The sequence below is a fragment of the Acomys minous genome (genome assembly GCF_964271855.1).
Source record: "Acomys minous genome assembly, chromosome: 6".
Classification (NCBI taxonomy): Eukaryota; Metazoa; Chordata; class Mammalia; order Rodentia; family Muridae; genus Acomys; species Acomys minous.
In genome coordinates, this window is record NC_140487.1 from 110,144,647 (window position 1) to 110,169,579 (window position 24,933).

Consider the following 24,933-nt stretch of genomic DNA (forward strand, 5'->3'; position numbering starts at 1 on the left):
TTGGAGGCCAGCCTGGTCTACCAAGTGAGTTCAGGACAGCCAAGGCTACATACACAGAATCCCTGTATTGGAATTAAAAAAAAACAAACCCAAATAGTAGTGTGCTGTACATTGTTTATCAATTTGTGTGTGTGTTTAGATTTTTCATTTTTAAATTATGTGTATGGGTGTGGGTTTTGTACACATGAATGCAGGTCAGAGGTAGGAAAGTCCCCTGGAGCTGGGGTTGCAGAAGCTGTAAGCCACCTCATGTGTGTGCAGGGAATCGACCTCAGGCCCTCAGGAAGAGTAGTATGTGCTCTTCACTGCTAAGCTGTCTCTCAGGTTCTGGACGGATCACTTGCAAGGTGAGCTGTAGTTGCACACATTTGTGAACTTACCTGATGTGGGTGCTGGGAACTGAACTAGACGAGCAGCAAGTTCTCTAAGCCTGCAATTTGTTGTTGCTTTTTGCCTCATGAATTGTGTTTTCATAGAGATGCCGTTCATTGTATGCAGTAATATTACTTTAGTTAGCCCACACTGCCATAACAAAATAACGTAGACTAGACGGCTCCAACCACAGAATTGGTTATCTCAGTTCTAAGGACGGTAAGTATTGAGATCAGGGTGTCGTCATAGCCCTGTTCTGGTGAGGATTCTCCTAGCTTGCAGACAATGTGCTTAGGTTGCATTGTGGTGATGAGTGTGTGGGTGCGTGTGTGGAGAGAAATAGCAGACTCGCTGTGTCATCAGAGGCCCCGCCCCATCTCATCCAGTACTAACTACCTCCCAAGGCTCCATCTCCAAATGCCATCTCATTGGAAGTTAATGTTTCAGTATATGAACTCCTTGTGACGGCAGTTCAGTCCGTAGCAGAGGGGTATGTGCGCGCGTCTGTGTGTGTGTCTGTCTCTGTCTCCATGTGACGGCAGTTCAGTCCATAGCAGAGGGGTGTGTGCGTGCGTCTGTCTGTGTGTCTGTCTGTCTGCCTTCCATCTTTTGCTATTCTTTTAAATTTTTTATTCAATTATTATTTATACAGTATTCTGCTTGCATGCATGCCTACAGGCCAGAAGAGAGCACCAGATCTCATTATAGATGGTTGTGAGCCACCATGTGGTTGCTGGGAATTGAACTCAGGACCTCTGGAAGAGCAGCCAGTGCTCTTAACCTCTGAGCCATCTCTCCAGGCCCCCCATCTTTTGCTATATAAAACAGCTTTTGAGCTAGGTTTGATGGCATGTGACTCAGAACCTGGAGGCAGGAGGATTCTATGCTTGGGGTCTTCTTGGTATAGATGAGTTCCAGGTCAGCCTGGACTATACAACAACTGTCTGGGGGAAAACAGCAGCAAACCCACAGAACCCAAAAGTCACTTCTGTGGACGCTGTACAACCTTCTCCCTCTCACCATATGCGTCTCTTTAGTATTTTATGTAATTATTACTAGTTTTGTTTTCTTTCTGTGTAGCCCAGATGGGCCTGGTGCTCACTATGCAGACCAGGCTGGCCTTGAACTTTCCTTGATCTTCCTGCTGAGGTCACCATGTATATGCAACATTAAAAGAAGACAACAAGTCGGGCAGTGGTGGTGCACATCTTTAATCCTAGCACTTGGGAGGCAGAGGCAGGAGGATCTCTGTGGGTTCAAGGCCAGCCTGTCTACAGAGCAAGTCCAGGACAGTCAGTGCTGTTACACAGAGAAACCCTGTCTCAAAAAAAGAAAAGAAAAGAAAAGAATAAAATGCTAGTGTTTCTCTGGGCGTTATAAGCTTCTCAAGAGCAGATTGCTGTGGCTGTGGCCGTGGCCTGGAATGCCGAGTGCAAGTAAACAGCCTTGTGCTTTGTGACTGGCATCTACGGAGGGGTGCAGTCTTAAGAACTGACTCTTCCCCTGTGGGGTTTGACATCATCTGTGGGCCATGGTGTCACAACGAATTGAGTTAGAAGACACTTAGCTGGTTTTTGCTGCCTGGATTGTTTGCTAGGCTGTGAGGAGAAAATCCATAAACTTAGTGTTGGCTGTGTGTTTTTCAACTGTATTCTCATAAAACCTTTCAAGCACCAGAGAAGAGCATGGTAGCGACTCTAACAGACTGTAGAAGCCTCCTTCTAGAATAGCCCTCAGAGGCACACAAGGTATAGATACTGGCCAGGCTTTGCAAAACCTGCTTCTGTACTCTTGGTCTTTGAACAAGACACGGTTTTGATCCTATTTTTGAGAAAATGAAGGCAGCATATTGTTTGGCCTGTGTTTAGAGTGAGTTTATATTGTATCTGTCCTCACAAGCATGCAGCACTGGCCTCACTACCTAGCTTTTGGTACAGCAGATAGTGGTTCTTTTCTTTCTAACTCAAAAGTATTTAGCCAGTCATGGTAGCACAGGCCTGTAACTCTAGCATTTAGGAAGTGAGAGGTAGGAAAATCAGCAGTTCAGGGTCACTGGGCTACATGACAGACACTTTCCCCCATACATATAAAAGTAAAACCAAGCAAATAATACTGAATTGTTTTAAAAAACAAAAGACCTCATTGGTGGTAGCCACAGCCAACAGGTTGGTATTCTTCAAGACATATGTACACATATAAGTAAAGTATGCCTAATCTAGTATTTGAAACCTCAATACTGAACACTATATATCTATATCTATCTATCTATCTATCTATCTATCTATCTATCTATCTATCTATCTGTCTATCTATATACATACACATATATATGTCCTGGAGTGAGTCCAGGACAGCCAAGGCTACACAGAGAAACCCTATTTCAAAAAACTTAAAAAAAAAAAAAGTAATAAAATCTTTCCTTCACTCCTCACTGCTGCTGTAGGGTGGTGTAGACATTCACTCAGAATGGCAGATTAAAGTTTAGAAGTGTTAGCTGGGTGTGGTGGCGCATGCCTTTAGTCCCAGCAAAGGCAGTTGGATTGCTGGTCTACTAAGTGAGTTCAGGACAGTCAAGGCTGCACAGAGAAACTGTCGGAGACTGTAAACTGTGCCTCAGCTTGTGGCTAAAGCTGAGTAGAAACTGTGCTGCTACCTGTTTCACCTGTGCTGCCTATGCTCTGTTCTGCTCAAAGACCTGTGGACCCCTGCAGGGAGGAGCCTCTGTGCTGCATAGTGTACTCTTTGAGTTGCTAATGTTTGTGTTGGTAAAGAAACAAAGGAGCTGGGGCAGAGAGCTGTTTCTGGGAATGCATTTTTTCAGCCTGCCCAAGGGGCTGAGGCATGGATCCTTGCAGTTGCCTGTGTGTCTTTGCTGTGTAAACTGCACTTCCTTGAAATAAAGCTAGCTTTGATCAGATCCCTTTGACTTGGCTCCATATCCCCCGTGTCTCTGTTCTCTTCTCTTCCGTCTGCACCCCCTTTTTCAGGTGGACCTGTTTGATATGTCTCACAGGATGGAGCAAAAAACCCTGTCTCAAAAAACAAAACAATAAAAAACTTAGAAGTGTTTATTCCTGTAGTTTCCATTAATAGACTTGGATTGTTGTAAGAACCAAAACAGAACCTTGAGTACGGGAGGAGGCGCTTTCCTCACACTGGTGACATCCACTCCCCTTCCACAGAAGACCTGCAGGGTTTATGACAATATATTTCAAAAGGCAATTTAATTTATATAACTTCCATCTTTTTTTTTTTTTTAATTCAAGACTGGGTTTCTCTGTGTAGCCTTAGCTGGCCTAGATTTGCTTTGTAGATCAGGCCAGCTTTGAACTCAAAGTGGTCCAGCTGCCTCTGCCTCCTGAGTGCTGGGATTAAAGACAGGCACCACTGTGCCCTGATGAATTTCTATCTTTTTTTTTTTTTTTTAGGTTTTCGAGACAGGGTTTCTCTGTGTAGTCCTGGCCGTCTTAGACTCACTCTGTAGACCAGAGATCCAACTGTCTCTGCCTTCCGAGGGCTGGGATTAAAGGCGTGTGCCACTGTGCCCTGATGAAGTTCCGTCTTTTAACTGTGTTTCCTCTATATATAAACATTGAGAAATCTGCCACTTTCCCGTTGCCCCCTGCACTGAGGAGTGAACCTAGGGCCTCCTCACACATCACATGCCAAGCAAGTGCTCTACCACTGAACCACTCTCCCAGCCTTTTTAATCTTTTTTACTTCGTATGCATATGTGTGTGTGTGAGTGCATGTGCAGGTGTCCTTGTGAGCCCTTAGGGAAAAGTTTTTTCCCTCTACACATTAAAGAGGTAGCACAGATTTAAGATGATTGATATATGTGCTATCTTCATCATGTTACACTTAAATGTCGTTATCATTAAAGAAAGGACGTGATGAGGAGAAATGCAATTGTGAGCATACAGAAATGTTGGCTGAGTCATCCTTGGTTTCTAGGCCAGCGTGGTGGAACACTGAATGCCGTTCTGATACTTGGCAACTTGATTAGCGTTCATCCAGCCAGCACATTCTCTGCTGGGCTTTCAGATATATTTAGAGTTCTTCTCCATTCTTCCCTCTTCCCATCCTTGTCACTTTGTCCTTGGATTGAACACAAGGCCTCACCGTGTCCAGCCTCTCGTGTGGTATTCAAGCCCTCTACCTCCTGCCATATCCTCAGCTCTGTCCCAAAAGGTCTCACTTTGTTCCCAAACTCAGAATTCTCCAGCCTCAGCTTCCCACAGGCTGGGGTTGTGAGAGTATGCCCCAATGCCTAGTTTAGAGTCACGTTTCTTACCGTGTATCCCCCAGGAACCAGAACGAGCCTTTGCTCAGTTAAATGTAATCCATCTCCTCATAGCACCCAGTGCTCTAAGTCCCACGAGCACTCTGGATAGGCGCAAGCGCCCACACTGTTCAGCCTTCACCTGGTCCATTCTGCCTCGTTCTGCTCCCACAGACCCACCTTGCTGTCCTGCAGGTGTCTCTGCCTGGTGCTTTTGCACATCTCTGCTCCAGAGTGCGAGGATTAGAGTTACAGTTCTGGTCTGCACATACTCACATCCCAGTTTTAACAGTGAGTTCTTCCTTTGCCACCATAGAATAGGAGACTTGTCCCTACGCCACACACTTCCTCGCCACCTTTTCCTTGCTTTTTTTTTCACCATAGTGCTGTCCATCTGGCATACAACATGCTATATATTTAACTTGTCCACTTGTCGTATTTCTCCTCATTAGAATGAAAGTCCATCAGGTAGTCTTCCACACAGTTCTATTCAGTAAATATTGATCTGCTGAGTGAATAACAGACCCGTTCCAGCTTTGCTTTCTCTGCTACTGTGTTGTGTCTTACTCTTTCACTCTGAGGGATGAGTGGGAGGACTTTGAGCTCTTCTGCATAGAAACAGGCTGGGACTCTCCAGGAAAGTGGCTGTTGAAGTGTTTAACAATCCTCCTTTCTAATACTACTTTCTTTCTTTTTTATTTTTATTTATTTATTAATTTTGGTTTTTGAGACAGGGTGTCTCTGTGTAGCCTTGGCTGTCCTGGACTCACTTTGTAGACCAGGCTGGCCTCGAACTCACAGCGATCCGCCTGCCTCTGCCTTCCGAGTGCTGGGATTAAAGGTGTGCGCCACCACGCCTGGCTTCCTTCTTTCTTTATATTTTATGTGCATTGTTGTTTTGCCTGCATGTCTGTCTGTGTGAGAGTGTCAGATCTTGGAGTTAGAAGTCGGTTGTGAGCTGCCATGTGGGTGCTGGGAATTGAACCTGGGTCCTTTGGAAGAACAGTCAGTGCTCTTAACTGCTGAGCCATCTCTCCAGCCCCCTCGTTTCATTTTAATAGAGAAGAAAAGCTTATTTCATTAAATGAAAAGGCTTAACAGTAATGGAGTCCAAGATGGCAGCACTGTGGGGGTCTATACCTAGAGTTTGGCAATTGTAAGATTGTAACCAAGCCTTATGCTTTATGTCACCCTGGCATCCATTTCAGTTAGAAGTTACATTTTTTTTCAAGCCAGAAGTGGCCCTCATTACTATATAACAATTTCCAAGCTTGTACCCTAACCTGGAACCCCTGAATTCCTCAGTGTGGCCAGTCCAGTTACCTGCCTTATGCAGCTCTTTGCTGGTGACCAGTTGCCCGTGGGACAGCTAGATGTAGCCTGTCTGACTTCTTTGCTGGTATTCCTACCTGACATTGACTGGAAACTAACCGTATGACCTCTTAGAACTCACATCTACTTCCTTAAGCCCACTAATCAAAACTTGTTTGGATAATGTCCTGGACTCATGTGAAAGGCATTAACCCCATGGGTTCCTCTCTGTTCTGCTTTGGGATTAAAGTCATGTACCCCCATAATCAGCAAAGAATATCCCCTCCCTGCTGCTGGCTGACCTCTAACTGCTGAGGATGACCTTGAGCTAATCATCCTCCTGTTTGTACCTCCCAAGTGCTGGGGTTAAAGGCAGGCACCACCATAGACAAGCTTTCTTAAGTTGTACAAAGCACACATAGAGGCAAGGACTTTGTCCCAGCGTCCTTCTCTGTTCTCGGAATCTTTAACGTCTCCTCCTCCGGGTTCAGCAGATCTCCAAGGCCGTAGGTATTCTAGGACAGCTGTAGCCGACATCGGCAGTAATGTCTGACGTCACTCTGAATTTCCTTCAGCGCCTGCCTAAGATGACTGGTGGTCTGAATGAGGCATTCCCATAGTCTTGGCCACTTGGATGCTTGGTCCCCAGTTGGTGGAGTTTGGGGAGGCTTAGGAGCTGTGGCCTTTTAGAGCAAGTATGTCCCTGGAGACAGGCTTTGAGAGTTTAAAGACCGTTTTCTAGGTTGTGCTCTCTTCCTCATGGTTCCAGTTCAAGACGTGAGCCCTCAGCCTCCCACTCGAGCTGTCACGCTTATTGCTTGCTGCCACACTTCTACAACAGATTCAAACCTCAGAATTATAAACTCAAATAAATTCCTATAAGTTGCCTTGCTCATGGTATTTTAGCAGTAGAAAAGTATCTCATAATGACCAATTTAGCATAATGACCAACTTAGCAAAAAGCGTCATTTATTTATTTATTGCACTGTGTAGTCCCTGGAACTCGCTATGTAGACCAGGCTGGCTTGGAACTCAACAGAGCTTTGCCTGTTTCTACTTGCGGAGTGCTGGGTTTGGAGGCCTACACCACTGAGCCTGGCTGTAAAATGCTTTATTCTCAGATAGCTTGCCAATTGAGGACTTAAATTTTCTGACCTGTAATTTTCTGAAACGTTTCTTTATAGGATTTAGCATATATGTAGTAACTATTTATTAATAGCTTTTTTTTCTCTTCGAAGCTCAAACTTTACCAGGGCAAAGTCTGTTTTGTTTATTTGCACTTCAGCATCTTGCATACAGATACTCAAGTGTCATTAACAATATTTTGCATATTTAAGATGCATTCCCATAGAATTGAAAGACCATATGTCAGCATGGGTTTCTTATAATGTGTTGGCTCAGTTCTAAGAGTATTTCTAGGGTACAAGGCAGAAGTCCATGGCATTTTAGTTTGGGGATTCAGGTTGTAGGTCAAAATAGTAACAGAACTTTTTTCAAATTCAAATTTAAGGTGAAGCAATAAGGACCTCTCTCTTTTGTAGAAAAATACAGTGGTCACATTAGCAGAACATAAGGCACAGAAAGTCATGGTTGTGCTGGGTGGTAGTGGTGCACAACTGTAATCCCAGCACTTGGGAGGCAGAGACAGGCGGGTCACTATGAGTTCGAGGCCAGCCTGGTCTACAAAGGGAGTTCAGGACAGCCAAGGCTACACAGAGAAATGCTGTCTCAAAAAACTTAAAAGAAAAAAGGTCATGGTTGTTTGTCTTATCTGGGTTGTGGGAACTCCAGTGTCCTGGCCTTCTGTGAGCTCTGGGAGTCATTCATCCTTGCAGGCTGTTTCTATAGCTTGGGGTTTCCCCTATCCAAATGTAACCTAAGCAGTAGGGATCTCTGCAGGTGTCTGGAAGTTATCTCCGAACTGTAAATCCTGCCAAGGGTCCTGAAGTCCTAATCTAATGATGACTTAGTTCATGAAGACTGCAGTGCTCATCATGCGCACACATCAACCTGCAAAGGCGCTCCAGGCAGAACGCTAGGAACACCTGCTGTGGTTTCCTTCTCCCAGGTCCTAGTTCACTGCTTGCTGTTCATGGTATTCTGGGGTTCTATGGGGTGGGGTATTTGTTTTTGAATTTTAACTTTTATGAGTTTTGCTAGCATGTCTATCTGTGTACCACTTGTGTACTGATGGAGGCCAGAAGACATTGGGTCCCCTGAAGCTGGAGCTACAGACAGTAGTGACAACAGACAGTATGTTAAGTTGGCCTAGAACTTGCTATGTAGATCAGTCTCACCTGCCTCTGCCTTCTCAGTGCTGGGATTAGAAGTGTGTTCCAACACACCTGGCAAAAATCTGTGTGTGTTCCCCTCCTACACCCCAAGACAGGAAGACAGGGCTTCTCTGTGTAGCGTAGACTCACTTTGTAGATTACACTGGCCTTGGACCCCCCCCCCCCCCCGAGTGCTGGGATTACAGGCATATGCCACCATGCCTGGCTCCAAAAATCCCATTTTTAAGTTTATCTTTGCTGCAGTTTGGTGTGTGATTAAAAAACACAATCTATACAATCTTGTTTTAACCACTTGAAAATGCCTACATCAGATCCATCTGTAGGACATTTTCTTAATTAGTGATGAATGGAGAAAGATCCAGCCCATGGTGGGTGATGCCATCCCTGGGCTGGTGGTTCTGGGTTCTATAAGAAAGCAGGCTGAACAAGCCAGTAAGCAGAATTCCTCCATGAGCTCTGCATCAGCTCCTGCCTCCAAGTTCCTGTCTGATTTCCTTTGGTGATGAAAGGTAATGTGGACGCATAAGTCAAACAAACAAACAACAACAAAACCACCCTTTTCTCCCCAACTTGCTTTTTGGTTATGGTGTTTTGTTGCAGCAATAGAAACCCTAAGGCAAGCCCCTTGTTTATTTTCTTGACAGCCATTTTGACAAGGGCTAGATAGAATTTTAGTAGTTTAAATTTGCATTTCCCTAATAATTAAGGCCACGATATTTTTTTATATTTATTGACAAGTCATATATCTTCATGTGAGAATTCTATTCAGTTCCTTCACACATTTTAAACTTATTTTTGAGGCAGAGGGTCTCTGTAGTCCCATCTGTCCTGGAGCTCACTGTGTAGACTACGCTGGCCTCTAACTCACAGAGATCTTGCTGCCTCTGCCTCCCAAGTGCTGGGATTATAGGTGTGTCTGTGTGTGGATTTGTGAGTGTGAGTGCAGATCCCACAGAGGCTAGAAGAGTGCAGTTGCAGGCTGCTGTTAGCTGTCTGATAAGGGAACCAAATTCTGGTCCTCTGCAAGAATAGTATATGCTCTTAACTGCAGTGCCATCTCTACAGCTCCTCCTTAGTACATTCCTTTCTCCCTCCCCCCCCCCCCACACCCACCCCCTGACAGGTGTTTTGATGGGGATGGCATGGAATCTATAGGTTGAGTTCATTTGGCTCACAGTTTGAAAGGATAGTTCACTGTGGTGATGAAGTCCTGGTGGTAGCAACATGTAGCCAAGCACGGGTGCTGGTGGCTGGTAGCTTTCTCCTTGTGCAGGCTGCTGCCCGCTTTGAGTGAGTCTTCCCGGCTCAGTCAGGATAATCCTGCACAGGCAAGGCCAAAGCTAACCTAATCTAGATAATGCGGATAATTCCTTCCTGGTGTGCTCAGAGGCTTGTCTGCTAGGTCACTTTTAACTCTGGACAAATTGACAGTATTAATGATCCTGGTTAAGATAACCATTTTCATATTATTGATTGTTCAATGAACATGGGAGATCTTTTCATCTTCTATTATCTTCAGTTTCTCTGAGTGTTTTATTCAAGTTTCCATTAATTACAGAGAATGTTCACTTATTTGGTTAAGTTTATCCCAAGGTATTCTACTTTTTTGAGGCAATTTTGAGTGTGATTTCTTCCTTGGTATGTTTATTATTGATGTATAGGAAGGCTATAGATGTATGTATGCTAATGTGTTTTGCCACCTTGCTGAAAGTGTTTGTCAGTTCTTAGATTTCTGGTAGTGTGTAGATCTTGATGTATGAAGTTAGTTCATTTACAAATAGGGAAATAGGGATGCTTTGACTTTTCCTTTCCTATTTGCATCCTTCCTGTCTGCTTCTCTTAGTGCTGCAGCTAAGGCTGCTAGCACTGGTTAAGAGTAGAAAAGGAGATACCTTTGACTTGTTGCTTCAAAACATTTAGTGGAAATGCTGTGATTTTTGTTTGTTTGTTTTTGTTTTTCGTGACAGGGTTTCTCTGTGTCCTTGACTGTCCTGGACTAGCTTTGTAGACCAGGCTGGCCTTGAACTCACAGCGATTCCACTGCCTCTGCCTCCCAAATGCTGGATTAAAGGCGTGTGCCACCACCGCCCAGCTCTTTTTTCTATTTTTTTAAAACAGGGTTTCTCTGTGTAGCCTTGGTTGTCCTGAACTCATTTTGTAGACCAGGTTGGCCTCGAACTCACAGTGATCTGCCTGCCTCTGCCATCATACGTGGCTCTGTTTTCATTATTATTATTATTAATTGTTGTTATTAGGTTTTTCAAAACAGGGTTTCTCTGTGTAGCCTTCACTGTCCTGGACTCACTTTGTAGACCAGGCTGGCCTTGAACTCACAGCAATCTACCTTCCTCTGCCTCCCAAGTATTGGGATTAAAGGTGTGTGCCGCCGCCACCCGGCTTCTGTTTTGAAATTTTTATGTAACGTATGGTCGCCTTTAGGTTTATTTATGTCTCCCTGCCCCACCACCCCCAAGACAGGGTTTCTCTGTATAGCCTTGGCTTTCCTGTATTCATTTTGTAGACCAGGCTGGCCTCAGAACTCAGAGATATTTGCCTGCCTCTGCCTCCCAAATACTTTTGGTCACCCTTACTGATAACTCTTAGATGTTGGAAAGACTGGGTTAGGAAAATGTGATTCCTGAAGTAACAGTCATCAGGGTTGCAAGAAGCAGCAGGAGGTGATGTTCAGTGCAGACATGTAGAGGACAGGGTATGCGTGGGCCACAGGTTGAGACTAGTGTGCTTCTAAGAGTCACTGGTGTTTATAGTAATGGGTTCAATTATTTTTCTCCTCAGACACATTTAATGAAACCAGGCACCAGAATGCTGACATTGCTTCCTGCAGAGAGAAAACCTAGTATTTCTTTTACTCAAAGAAGAGGCACTCGGCAGACCAGTATTACATCCTTTGTCACCTTACAGCCAGGTATGGTGACACACTTGGAAATATCATCCGAGGAGCAGAACAAGTGTGCTCATTTCTCCATGTTGGAACATTGATGAGCTGTAGCTGTGGCTTTGGAAGAGCAGTGCATTATATATGCTTTATACATGTGTTTTGCTGGTTCTGTTCTGTTCCACCTAATTTTAAATATTTGTATTCACCAATAGAGCAGTGAGGAAGGGCATACTTAAAAGCTGTCTCGGATGCCAAGTGGTGGCGGCACACGCCTTTAATCCCAGAATTTGGGAGGCAGGTGGATCACTGTGAGTTCGAGGCCAGCCTGGTCTACAAAGTGAGTCCAGCACAGCCAAGGCTACACAGAGAAACCCTGTCTTTTATTTTATTTTATTTAAGATTTATTTATTATTTATACAGTATTCTGCCCACATGCCAGAAGAGGGCACCAGATGTCATTATAGATGGTTGTAAGCCACCCTGTGGTTGCTGGGAATTGAACTCAGGACCTTTGGAAGAACAGACAGTGCTCTTAACCGCTGAGCCATCTCTCCAGCCCGAGAAACCCTGTCTTTAAAAAAAAAAAAGCTGTCGCAGCCAGGCTGTAACATGCAGAGCTAGTTGAGGGGCACTGGGACGAGTGCTCCTACTCTCAGTGTCGCTCAGGATTGCTCTGTGTAAACTTAAAAGTGACTGCTGTTCTTCCTCCAAACAAAACTTAAACCTTTTGTTTTATGTAACAAGGGAAGTCATCCCTGCCCCCCTCACCCTTCCACTTGCCCCAGAACCACTTTTCCCAGTTACAAAATCTAATTTTATATACTCTATTGAATTCTTAAGAAAACAAGGATTCTCACAGATTTCCACAGTATAACTTGGTTAGAGAAGGAAAATATACCTTTTTGTTTTTGGCTTTTTGAGACAGGGTTTCTGTTTAGCCTCCGCTGTCCTGGAATTGCTTTGTTGACTAGGCTGGCCTCGAACTCAGAGAGATCTGCCTGCCTCTGCCTCCCAAGTGTTAGGTGTGCCACCCCGCCTGGCCTGTTTTGCTTTTTAAAACAATTTCTTGCTATAACTTGACTGCTTCATTCATCTGTAAGGGAGCACAGGATGCACCCGCGCTTTAAGTGGATAGGCTAGACACTCGTTTTCGGTTTCTAACTGGCCCATTCAGCATCCTGATATCTTCATTGGCTTTCCCATGAAATGTCTGAATTGTGGAGAAACTACATTTATTTCTATAATGACCAGGAAAGTTTAGAGTTTGATACTATGATTTTTTTTTAATGACCTTAGAGAACAAATGTCTGACAATATTTCCTGAAGGATACTATTTGGTTATGGGGTTAGCTAGGGCAGGATCATTGTTTAGTAGAGACCACAGTAAATAAAACACAGGCAAAACTGTTTTGCCACGTGTTAAAAACCACATAACAAGAACTGAGTTGGAGAACTCAGCTGTGGTCTGACTGTAAACCATGTGACAGAGGTAGAGGATGGGTCATTGGAAGCATCTGCATGTTTGAGTAGGGGAATACATGTTTAGAGCATTCAGTAGAGAAGAGCAAGGATGAAAATGGAACTATTGGTCATGAAGTTCTTTAAAATCTAGGACTCCTGCACCTTGTAGTAATATTGGCTGACACTGGTTTTAGAACATTAAACAAAATCCTGCTCAGGGCAGTTTTCATAGTATAATTCTCTCTCATTTCGTTAGGAATGGCACATAGTGGTAACCAGAAGAACATTTTCTCCCTTCAAGAAAATCAGATCAACAAAGACTACAGAACCCAGCTGGACTGCTTGGTTCAGGGATTGGGGGATGATTGCTTGGTATCACCTTTGGCCACTTCAACTCCTGCAGATATCCAGGAAGCTCAACACACGACTCAGTCTCCCCAGATTTCTAGCTGCCACAGTTTAGAAACACCATCTTTGACTATGATGTCGTCGCCTGATGTCCTGATGGGCGCTGGAGAGAGTAAAGCCTCCTCGGCCTCTTCCTTCACTCAGTACTTGGAACATTGTTTGCTGGACCAAAGAGAAGCCAAGAGGAAAAGGGAGTGGCTCCATGGATCTAAGACAAACTGCCCAGGCATGGGAAGCCACATCAGACCATCTGGGGGTAAATGCCATCAGCCCTTGGACAAAGGTCAAGTGGGGAAAAGGGGCCTTGCCAAGGAGAACAGGCCAGCCCCTGTGCATCTTCAAACCTACAGGCTAGAGCCCTGCAGTAGGAAGAAACTGCCATCGGTGACAAAAAGCCCTTGTCCTCTTGCTGTATTTTCCTGGGGCAGTGAAAGCAATGACAGGGACTCCTGGAGTCAGCTTTTCACTGAGGATTCCCAAGGCCAGCAGGTCATTGCCCACTACACTAAGATGCCTTTCCAAGATGTAACCAATGCCAGGAATCAAGGCTCAGGGCAGTTACCTGACAGCCCTCAGGCTCAGTGCCAAGATAGGGCTACTCAGGCACATCTGCAGCCACACCTGCTCTTTACCCAGGACTCAGAAGGTAATCAGGTTATCAGGCACTAGTTCTAAATGTTGATGTGAATGTATCTTAAGTGGCAGAGAGGGAGGAAAGTGAGGTGGGTCTGGGTAGAGGCCAGGTGGGGTGAAGCAGTTGTCATGAATGTTTTCCTTATATAAATGAACAGGCAGTGTGTGGCAGCCATGCTGGTTGGCATCATGCTTCCCACCCAGGAAGGTGACTGCTGCATTCCATGAATGAGTGTGAAGAGGACTGAGACAGCAGCAGAGGACTAAGCACTGAAATTGTTTCTCAGTTCACAGAGCTACTACTCTGGCCTTCCCGAGGCCTTGTGGTTTTTGCTTCTTACAGATATGTGCTCTTTTTATCTTTGGATCATTCAAACATACATTTGGAACCATTGTTCCCAACTGCATTTTAAGAGATGCCTACCTCCCCAACCCAGGTGTGTGTGTGGGGAGCATATGGCAGATAATCATAATTACCTCGTTTTAATTGTTAACTATACATTGTATGCTTGGAGCTGGAGAGGTGACTCAGTTGTTAAGAGCACTTGCTACTCTTGTAGAGGACCCAGGCTCAGTTCCCAGGACCCAGATGCCAGTTCACAACTACCTGTAACTCCAGTTCCACTGGATCTTGTGCCCTTTTCTGACCTCTGCAGGCAAAACACTCATACAAATACTAATGCACATAAAATCAAATTTTAAAAAAGTTGTTTGCTTTATCTTCCCCTTCTCAAATCTGAGCTGTGGAACAATGTAACTTCTTTATCACTCTTCCATGAGGGAAGTTCCCTTTGCAAAACTGATTCCAGGTTTAGTATCTGGAAAGCTGGCTCTGCTGGTCATTTAAAAATTTATTGAAAAAGCAACTTTTAGCAGGGCATGGTGGCGCACGCCTTTAATCCCAGCACCTGGGAGGCAGGCAGGTCACTGAGTTCAAGGCCAGCCTGGTCTACAAAGTGAGTCCAGGACAGTCAAAGCTACACAGAGAAATTGGGGGGGGGGGGGTGTGAGGAGGAGAAGTAGTAAAAGAGGGGAACAACAACTTTTAGCTGGGCATGGCAACTCAAGAGGCAGGATTTCTGTGAGTTCAAGGCCAACCTAAAGCTATACAGTGAGTACTGGACCAGCCTAGTCTAGAATGACATTCTGCTCAAAAAGAAAAGGCAATATTATGTATTATGACATGTGAATACAGGTGCACATGTGCCACATCTAAGCAGTTTCCAAGAAAAATTTCTCCTTTGGTGTCACTACCCTGAATTCAACCAATCACAAATCTCATTTTTGCCTGTATTCTACCCAAAGCACCACTTTTTGTGTGGGAGTTGATGCAAACCACAGTAATTTATCAGATGGAATTTCTTTTAGGAGTTTTGTGACATTTTCTATGGAAAGGACAAAACCCCTTAGAATAAGATGTACAAGTGTTTCATCTAAATATATGCATGTGTGCCTGGTACCCGTAAGTCTAGTAGAGTATGTCATTCCCTGGGTCTGGAGGAACAAACGATTGTGAACTGCCACAGTGGGTGCTGGGAACCAAATCCTTGTCCTCTAGAAGAGTAGCTAATGATTTTGACTTCTGGGTCATAGCTCCAGCCCCAGGAAGATTCTTAACACCTTGGGGTGTGTGTGTGTCACATAGCAGACGTCTATATTGTGATTCATAGCAGCAAATTTACAGTTATGAAGTGGCAACAACATGAGGAACTGTATTAAAGGGTCACAGCATTGAGAGCCACTTACCTGAGGGCAACAAAGTTAAGAAAGTTCACATAGCTTAGAATTAACAGAAGCCCTCCTCACCAAAGGCTGTGGTCAAAGATGAACAAAGAAAAAAATGCATCTTTTCTCCAAATCCTTCATTTAATGTCAGGTAGTGCTTCAACTCAAACACGCAGTATTCATACCATAGAGAAAGGGCCCTGAGGGCACCTGAGTCATGCATGATGCAGTAAATAAAACCTTGGCCCAACCCAGAGAAATCAGTCACTGTCCTACAAGAAAGATGGTATGCTCTTTTCTCTCCCCATTTCTCCTTCCTAGATAGACTTAAGTCCATGGAAGAAAAAAAAGTTTTAAGTCAGTGGAACTGATGAGGCCCTGGAGGGTAGATTGGGTTGTAGACTTATAAAATGTTTAAGAAAAAAATAGGCCAGGCTTCCCTGCAGCATCCCACGTATTGGCTGGTCCAGTGACCTAACCTCTATAGCCAGAGGGAAAGGGTGATTGCTGGGCACAGGTGTAGGCCTATGATGGAGCAGCATAAGCTCTTCCCCATGACTGTGAACAGCCACTCCCCTGTGGTGCCCCATGGAAGCTGCTGAGAGTGACAGCTGTGCACAAAGTGTCCAGTGAGACCAATTATGAGTCTAATGTAGTGGATTAAGTCATTTAGGGCCTATTTTCACAGAGACAAAAGAAAAACAAGAAACTTCACCCCTTAAACAGAGACACTCCACTCTACCTGTAACAAACGCTTCATCTCAAAAAAACCCATAAACCTTAGTTTCTGCCAAGTTTAAGTGTAGGTAACATAATCCAGCTCTTCTCTTCCAGCCGTAGCCCTAGTCAGCAAGACTGTTGCAGATTCTAACCCAGACAGACATCTGCAGCGAGGAAGGCAGCTATTGAAGGAGGTCAGGAGCAAGAGACTTGAATTTGCAGAGCCAGTGCTGTCAGTTTCCTTTTCTACTGATGTCTTCCTCCTTCAGAGCAAACTTCCTCCTAAGGACCTCAGAGATAAGTACAGCAGGGTCTTCTTCCTTCAGTAAACTCCGGCTCCTGGAGACACAAGAGCTGGTATTTAGGAAGTACTTGCTCTGTTCTGGGTCCTGCTCTGTGTACTTTTTACTTCCTGAATCTTGACAGCAATTCTGTGAAGCACTTGCCTATGCATGTCCCATCCAACGTCTGGCCTTTAAAGCCAAGCTATCTACCTGGCCTGGACCCCATCTCTTAACTAGAATATGGGTTTCTTACATGGCTACAAAGTATGGGTAACATAAAGGCCCATCAAGAGAATCTGCAGTACGTGACTAATGGCTCAACCATCCTGATCCTTATTAGTTCTAGAGACAAGACATCCTAGATATTCTACCATCATCTTCCCTTAAGTGAGCTGGGGTTTTTGTTGGTTTGTTTTTTTCCTCAAGAGATCAAAATCATAGCAAAACATTTCCATTATAAGGAACCATGGGAACCAACTGAACTCTAGTGTAGGCACAAATTTATCAAAGAAGAGCATCCTGGATGCTCGAGAAAATAGTTGTCTGAACCTATTCTATGTTTCTTGAGAGTTTTACTGGTCTTTGAGGGAATACACAAAGGTCAAGATTGACTTTGGTTGATCTGAACCTTTGCTGACCTGCCTAACTGAACCATTCTTGGTTACTTATATTAGAGAAAAAGATGCCAGGACACATGTGGGAGAGGTTTGGCAAAAGTTTTGGGTATAATTTGGTTCTATCAGGAGGAACTGCAAAGGGCAGGCTCCCTCAGTTCTAGTGTTTGTCTCCCAGGAAGCTTTTCAAGGGGAGCAGAGAGTGGCTTTGCCTCAAACTCCAGGCCTGTCCAAAGTCTCTCAGACTTGAGCAAAGCCAACCATGGCTCCATTCTCTGGGTATATTCTACTTTGGTGAGTTTAATGTGTACAAATTTGGGTCATGTGTTGTGGCCCATGCCTTAGATCCCAGCACTTGGGAGGCAGAGGCAGGTGGAACTCTGAACATTCAAGGCCAGGCTAAATATACAAACTGAGTCCCAGACCAGCCAGAGCCCCAGACCAGTCAGAGCTTCACAGTGAGACTTTTGTCTCAAAAAATCCAACCAATCTAAATCTAAGCAGTTTTAATGGGTGGCCAGAGCTTGCTTGATACTTGAGCCAGGTGGTGGTGGCTTTAATCCCAGCACTCTGGAGGCAGATCTGTGAGTTTGAGACCAGCCTGGTCTACAGAATGAGGTCCAGGGCAGCCAGGGATAAACTGTGTCTCAAAAACAAACAGCTTGGTTCTCAACTCCCTAACTTGGAGGTTTTGTATTACAGAGTACTGGATGTGAGTGCAGGTGCCTGCAGAAGCCAAAGGTATAAGACTCCCTGGAGCTGGAGTTATATAGTTGTACTGTGGGCACCAGGAATCAAACGTGAGTCCTTTGCAAGAACACTCTGTGCTGACCCATCTCACTATTTCATTTAAAAATAAACCATCTAATTTTATGAAAATTTCCTTCCACCAAAGTCTACTAGTTTGAGATACTAGTATGTCATACAAGGATAGAACAGTGGGAAGCATGGTAGCTAACAGTATGCAAAAACTAAAGCTACGGAGCCTTTAAAAAATATATACACACACACACATACATATTGGGCACTGGAGTTTTGCCCACACGGATGTATGAGAGGATGCCAGATCCTCTGGAACTGGAGTTACAGTTGTGAGCTCCTATATGGGAGCTGGGATTGAACCTGGGTCCTCAAGAAGAGGTGCTCTTAGCCACTGAGCTTTTTAGCCCTGCAGCTGGAGTCATAACACTTGACTGAGGTGACTTAATAGAACAAATGTAAAGTATTGCTTTCTCTCTAACTTGGTCCTAGTCAGCCAGCAAGCTTAGTAAATGCAACAGCATGATTATTCATCATGAGCCAGAAGGAACTAAAAGATCACCAGCGCTCCCATCAGATACTCACAGGTCTTGGCTCTGTTTTATCCGGTGAAAATCCTTCAGGATGCCCATCATGTCTGCAAAGCTGCTGGCCTTGGACAGAGAGATGCAGTCATCCTCTTCAGATGAGCTGCAGGTAGTTTTGTGTTCTGGTTTGCAACATTCAGGGCTGGCAGAACAAAGCAGGGGGATTGTTGGGAGGTCAGGGACCTCTACCTCAGTCTCCTCAGTGATGTCACTAATGACAAAGGAAGTTGTAGAGTGGAATGAGGATCCAAAGCAAGGCAAAGGAGAAGAGACATTTGAACTTCCTGGAGATAAGAAATCTGGCGTTAATGAAGCCGAAGCTGAAAGAGAAAACAATAGGCATAATGGACACTGGGCTGCAGTGATCCCACACGCACTGCTATAGAACACACATTCTGAGCTGACTCATGACATTCCTGGACTGCCAAGGGTGGGCTATCCCCCAGGGAGTCTGTCCACTTCCCTTTTTTTTCTCTCTCTTTTTTTGGGGGGGGAGGGTATCCAAGACAGGGTCTTTCTGTGTTAGCCTTGGCTGTCTGGGCTTTGTAGACCAGGCTGGCCTAGAACTTACAGCCATCTGCTTGCCTCTGCCTCCTGAGTGCTGGGATTAAAGGAGTACGGCAGCCCCACTTTCCACTGAGGGCTCCAAATAGGCAGAGAAGCATTAGCTTTTTAAGTGTCCAGGACAGACACCCCATCACATAGGAAGCTGTGACTCCTAAATGTTCCCATTGCACAGAGGACTATAGGCTGGAAGTCCTCTTTTAAAGTTAAGTCAAGTAAGGCCTCCATTTCCTGCATTTGTCATTTTCTCAGCTGTGATGATGGTCTGTTGATATGAGTTTGAAGTATTTTAAACAAAACTGCCCCATTTTAATTGAGAAGCTGTCTTCAAAATTCTTAAGAAATGCTACTGAGCTGGGCATGGCGTGGCACACCTTTACTCCCAGCACTTGGGAGGCAAAGGCAGTTGGATTTCTGTGAGTTTGAGGCCAGCTTGGTCTACAAAGGGAGATCCAAGACAACCAGGGCTATACAGAGAAACCTTTTTTCTTAAAACAAAACAAAACTAATGATCTTTTCACATTCTATGGTTTATCTATATATATATTTTTTCATCCACCGTGTGGGTCCTAGGGATGGAACCCAGGTAGTTAGGCTTGGTGGCAAGTGCCTTTACCTGCTGAGCCATCTCCCTGCCCCATAAACTATGACTTTTATGTGCTCTACTAGCTGATAAGGCTTAGGAGCTGTCTTGAGGGAGATCCACCTATTGGTTGTCTATGCCTCCAGTCAAGGGCAGGCTCCTGTTTCCAGTGGTTTTGCCTTAACTGATGCAGAAAGCTGCAGAGACAAGTATTCTCTGGTAGCAAGGACAAGGCGAGGGAGACAGGTAATTAATAGGATGTGACTCATGGTGCTGAAGATTTTTTTCTTTTGCTTTTTTTTTTTTTGGTTTTTCGAGACAAGGTTTCTTTATGTGGCCTTGGCTGTCCTAGACTGGCTTTGTAGACCAGGCTGGCTTCGAACTCACAGTGATCTACCTGCCTCTGATACCCGAGTGCTGGGATTAAAGGCATGAGCCACCACTGCCCAAGGAATTCTTGAAAAGTGGGTTCTTTGGATATGTGGTCTTAGCTACCTGGAGGGGGTTATTAAGTTTTGTGGCTGAGAGAAGGAATTTGCTCCTTATCAAGCCAATCAAAAAAATGATTAGTAGACATCTTCCAAAGGATATTATAGGATATCTAGAGCCCTGTACCTAAGTTGTCTTCTCATCCTATCTCAATACTCAGGGCCAGGGGAAAGGACGGCCTACAGCTACATCCTCAGTGGCGCCGCCTACCTGCATCTGCTGCCACTATTTTAGCAATCTGACTGCGCAGGTGGCTTAGTTCATCCTGCAGTTCAGTGCTGCGGCTTAGGGCGGGCAGGGCTGGTTTCTTGAGAGCCAGAAGCCTCTCTTCAGACCCACGCAGATTGGGCACTGAGGCATTACGTTGCATGACAATCAGAGGGCTGGGTTTCCAGGTGTGTCTCAGAGGGCGCGTGTCGCTCCTGGGCCCGAGAAAGAATACATCTTACTACAGACAGCCACTATATATCCCTGATTAAACTCCTTCACCCCACAGGTTCTACTCCCCTTTAAGCCCATAGCTCTCATTCCTGTTGTCACTCAGCCTCTCATAAGCACCCTCCTTGCTGACTGCCACTTCTGGTAGAAACGCTCCCTCACCAGCAGAGCAGCTACTGCCTCAGCTACCTGACCCGGGCATATGTTTCCTCTTCATCTGCAGCAATCCAAGCAATGTCAGCCAGAGTAGGGACTGGAGGTACATCTCTCAAACACAGGTCAGAGATGTTAGGCAGGGTCTGTGGGGAAACAAAAGTCAACATTTATCCAACATGATGAGAGCTAGTCAGATTAATACACAATGGGACACCTATTGAGGAAGGCTTCCTAGAACAAAGGGAAAGCTTTCCTAATAGACTGGCCTGAGTGCTTGGTGCCCACAGATGCCAGGACGTCACACTACACAGCTTTATTTCCCTTTGTTTCTGATGCTTCTGGGTACGCAGGTCCTGCCCATGTTCTTTTGTTAGTTCTGGGTAGTGTGTGGTAATGAGACATTTGTTTCATAACCACACTTCCACCCTGATAGCACTTGTAACTCTGGAATCCGTTCCTACAGAGACCACAGCTATCTCTCTTATGCTCTTTGACTTCTCTATCTAGGCTCGGGTCCTCACGCTTGTATCTCTGCCAACAATTTTTTTGTGTCTCTGATTCGCACACTCACCACCCTAAACAGCTAATACAGAGTTGGCTCTAATGAACATTATTTCATTTTCTACCAGAGAAGCAGGTCTCAGAGACCTCATCCAGACGGTAGTCTCTGCTGTAAAGTGGATGCCAGAGCCTCCATAGACATAGGTTACACTGTAAAGCAGTCTAGTAATAGAATAGCCATATTTGGACAGAAAGAGGAGTGTGGGGATTTGAGGTCACAGAGAAACACTAAAAATAGAGGCCAAGTGGCCCACTCAGAAGGCCAGTGAGAAAAGTGCGTCTACTAAAGAGTCACGGCACTTGTGTAGAGAGACACATGGCACAGATGCCTCAGAGCACTGATGTAAGTCATCTGGAGACTTGGTTTAGCAAAGGATTTTGGGCCTGCTTTGATAAAATGTATTGCTGGACACTTATGAAATCTGAGCCACTTAGTAGCAGCAACAAAGACAAGATGAAAGATTATCAATTTATGAGAAAAAACTGCCAGTCTGACTATTGTGGTTACACATCTGTATGCAATCAGGAAGGCAGTGACCAGCAAAGTAGGCAAAAGCCTTGGCAACTGACACGATGTCTACAGCACAGAAGCAGCATTGCCTCCCATACTCTGAGCCTTTACTTTCCTTCCATGCCACTCACCTCAAAGGATGCCCGGGGACAAGGTTTCAAGGGTAGATTGGTCCCAATTCTTCTCACCACACTCCGAGCAGCCCCATGTGGCTTGTTTTGCCAGATTGGGATAGTCTAGAAGACAGACAGACAGCCCCAGACCTCAGAGTAAGTCCAATCATTGTTCCTTACCTTCCTTTCCCTCTGGAGCTGAGTCAGGTTTATGGTTAGGGCACCTGCTGCTGCTACAGTAGTCAGTGCTCGGGAGGGAACTAGAGTTAACTGGTGGTATGGACACTTCTGGTCCCTCACATTCCTCTGTACAAAAAAGTCAAACTATGGACTCATGCAGGGTACCAAAAAGGAAGTAGGATGACAGCCTTGCTCGGATTCCAGGGCTGCAGTGGAAAGCAAAGATGAACTGGTGTCTCAGGGCCATGTGTAGTTCTTAAGCAAGCACAGTACTGGGCTCACTGGCCCCGGCCTTAGGACTCCTTACCACATTGGCTTCCATTCCTGACATTTCAGCCAGCTCCTGCACTTGAAGGACAAGGCGCCCACAGGGCAGCTTGGGAAAGCTGCAGGTATGACTCCTTCATATCAGGCCATTTCCAGGAGCATGAGATTTCCTTTCCTGTGAAACAACCCCCAGAGAGGAGGGACTCAGTGGCTAGACCCAGCCATGATTGAAACCAGCACCTCCAGTGTGTAAAGGAAGAAAGGTAGCCCAAGAGGCTGCTCTTACTTTCACCGGCTTTTCCAACCTAGACCTCCATACAGGCTATGTTTCAGACTCGGTGAGAAAGCTTGACCAACCTGGGGAAACTTGCAGGCTTAAGGTCAACTGAGGCAAAGCCTCGAAGATGCAGAGCTTTGTAGTTACAAAGCTCAAGGGAGAGCAAAACCAAGCATACCATCCAAGGTGAAGCATTTATTCTTGAAAATGCAAGTGGGTAAGAAAGAATCCACAGCCAACTCATGCTAATTTCAGTCTCCTGGCTAAGGGAAAAGAGCTTTAAGTGGCTGTAATGCATCACCCCACCCCCAACTGCAAACATTCTGTCACAGAACCACACCTCCAGCCCCAAGAGCTTGTTTTGAAATTTTGGCTTAGTCTATGATTGTGTCTAGAAATGCTTTTGGGTGTTCATCTGTAAAATGGGAAAAGGAAAAGCTGCCACCCTAAAGGTCAGTGAAATTTAAAATAAGACAGTTATTCCTGAATTTTAAAAATTCATTTAAGGTTAAAGCAATACTCCTGACTGCACTTGTCACTGCTGCCCTGGCATGGCGGTTCAAGTGAGCTTTTTATGTCCATCAAATACAAGAAGACCCACTAGTCCGGGCCCTGTAGACATCATGGGGAGACTCAGAAAGTTGTCCTTTTACGGGACTCGTAAAGAGGACAGTATCCTAAGAGACTGCAAAAGGCAGACTAGGGGTCTGGGTGGGAACTGGACAGGTAGTATCTCTTAAAGGGGGAGCGGGAGTTCCTCTTTTACCGTAGAGAGTTGTCATGATATACATGAAGGAAAGGACTTGTCATTTGGTGGCTGTTCAGTGGACAGTGCCTAGAGTCTGGTCCAGGTTCTGATCTGTGCAGCCCTGTTGAAGCCTACAAAGTCCCTGTGTGCCAGACTTCTTGCTGAATGCCACTTAAACTGCTACTCCTGTCCTTACATCCTCTCCAAAGACTCCAGCCAAATCCTCAGGTGATGGCATCACCTCCTCCCAGCAGGGTCTACCAAGTAGCCCGGTCCCATATTCAGGCTCTCTCCCGACCAAGCTCCGGCACTGTTTGGCAAGTGCACGTTTTGCGGCCAAACCCCCTCCCCAGTCGTCTGCTCTGGGCCATCAGCTCCCACTGCGCCTTCTCTGAGCCCCAGGCTATACCACTGCCTCCGTGGAACCCAACGGAACTCTTCCTTGTCCCTCAGCGTTCTGCTCATCCATCAGGCCGTCCCGGCAGCTTGGTTCCTTAGTTCACTCCGTAGCAGCCTGGATCGCCTTCCAAGGCTGCTCAAGACGGAAATGAAGTAACCAATCGGCGCACAGCCGCCGCTCTCTCAGGCACTTAGCTTTCTTTTATGAAACCGCTGTGGGCAACGCTAACTTCGCTTCGAGGCCCCGCCCCCCGCGTGCCCGCTATAGCCGCGCTCGCCCGGTCCGCAGCCCGGGGTCTCCGCACCTGGCGCTGCCGTCGCCCCTTCTGCGGTGGCCGCGCGGTCTCTCTCGGCAGAGCCGCTCTGCTCCGAGAAGAGCCTCGACCCGGCAGTCCTGGGCCAGGGGGAAACTTCGCCCGGGGGCGCCCGGCGGCCACCTAGGCGGAGCGCGCGAGGGTCCCACGAAGCGCTGGCGGCCAGCCGGATGCAGCGCCTCGCCCCCTCCACGACGCGCCCCCCACCCCCGCGACGGCGGCCCGGCCCGGGCCAAGGTCGGCCAAGTCCTCAGAGCAAGTCCAGCGGCCCTTGGACCCACGGGCCGGGCCGGAGCGCGCAGGCGCCTCCAGGGCCCCGTAGATTCCAGAAACGCCGCGCGGCCCGGGCGCAAAGCCGGGTACCGCACTCCAACGGCTGGACCCCAACCGCGGCGGGACTCGGCCAGCAACTACACCTCTGACTAGTGTCCCCGCCAAGGGGGGCAGCCAGCGGCACCTCCCGCGAGAACTTACACGGGAACAGGAATCCCGCGCTCCCCCTGCGCCGGGACGGAGGCGCTGCTGACCGACCGGAGCGCCCACCGCGCCCGCCTCCTGCGGTACCCCGCGCCGGGCTCACCTCGGACTCCTGCTCCGGACTCACCTCAGCCCCTCCTACCACAGCGGGCGGCCGAGCCCCAAACGTCCTCACTTCCGCTGACCCGCCCGCGGAAGCAATCGTTTGCAGCTGCGCCGCAAGCCACGCCCCCAGGAGAGGCGGGCCTAACAAGGGGCTGGAGTGCACGCGGCCTCTGAGTGGACGGCACATCACCGGGAGGCCACACCCCTTCAGGCCCCGCCCCCGCCTCGGGAGGTCCTAGGGCGCTGATCTCGGGTTCCCAGCTGCGGGACATTTTCCTTCCGTTTTCCTCCCTGCGTTTGATGTCAACAAACTTCTGGAAAACGGGGGTCGGCCTGGGTTGCTGCTCAGCACCTAAAACAGTTGATGCAGTCCCTACTACTCCTGCCGCAAGTCTGAATCCT

General features: G+C 46.4%; 3 protein-coding genes across 10 annotated transcripts in view; 2 read left to right on the top strand and 1 right to left on the bottom strand.

The window, feature by feature from the left end:
- PAFAH2 (platelet activating factor acetylhydrolase 2) overlaps positions 1 to 24,933 on the top strand; it is a 321,900-nt gene that overhangs the window by 126,032 nt on the left and 170,935 nt on the right. The gene's annotated exons all lie outside the window — the stretch shown is intronic.
- Positions 1 to 24,933, top strand: part of AUNIP (aurora kinase A and ninein interacting protein) — a 33,570-nt gene that overhangs the window by 3,421 nt on the left and 5,216 nt on the right. The window contains exons 2-4 of one of the 3 annotated variants that reach the window (XM_084788327.1): positions 11,056 to 11,185; positions 12,876 to 13,673; positions 17,706 to 18,336. In XM_084788327.1, the coding sequence (XP_084644453.1) occupies positions 11,056 to 11,185; positions 12,876 to 13,673; positions 17,706 to 17,719 (942 nt within the window). In that variant the 3' untranslated portion in view covers positions 17,720 to 18,336. Of the gene's footprint in view, positions 1 to 11,055; positions 11,186 to 12,875; positions 13,674 to 17,705; positions 18,337 to 24,933 lie in introns of those variants that run through there. The other 2 variants (XM_084788326.1, XM_084788328.1) reach the window with 2 other exon arrangements.
- On the bottom strand, positions 15,508 to 24,797 carry MTFR1L (mitochondrial fission regulator 1 like). Of its 6 annotated transcripts, none has more exons than XM_084788353.1 (7): positions 24,424 to 24,797; positions 22,252 to 22,386; positions 21,783 to 21,887; positions 20,613 to 20,722; positions 20,196 to 20,407; positions 18,348 to 18,633; positions 15,508 to 16,444 (listed from the first exon to the last, which is right to left on the bottom strand). In XM_084788353.1, the coding sequence occupies exons 2-7, from the start codon at positions 22,273 to 22,275 to the stop codon at positions 16,339 to 16,341; spliced, it is 843 nt and encodes a 280-aa protein (XP_084644479.1). In that variant the 5' UTR covers positions 22,276 to 22,386; positions 24,424 to 24,797; the 3' UTR covers positions 15,508 to 16,338. The 6 variants fall into 6 exon arrangements, with proteins under 6 accessions (XP_084644479.1, XP_084644475.1, XP_084644476.1 ...); XM_084788349.1 differs by having other exon boundaries at positions 18,348 to 18,669; positions 24,554 to 24,791; XM_084788350.1 differs by having other exon boundaries at positions 18,348 to 18,669; positions 24,530 to 24,791.

Excerpts from the sequence above, each read along its gene's own strand:
- MTFR1L (XM_084788349.1), bottom strand. The coding sequence starts at position 22,275 with ATGTCAGGAATGGAAGCCAATGTG. Across the intron at positions 21,888-22,251 it reads CAGGAATGGAAGCCAATGTG|ACTATCCCAATCTGGCAAAA; the intron begins GTAAGGAGTCCT and ends TCTGTCTTCTAG. Across the intron at positions 18,670-20,195 it reads AATAGTGGCAGCAGATGCAG|CTTCGGCTTCATTAACGCCA; the intron begins GTAGGCGGCGCC and ends TTTCTCTTTCAG.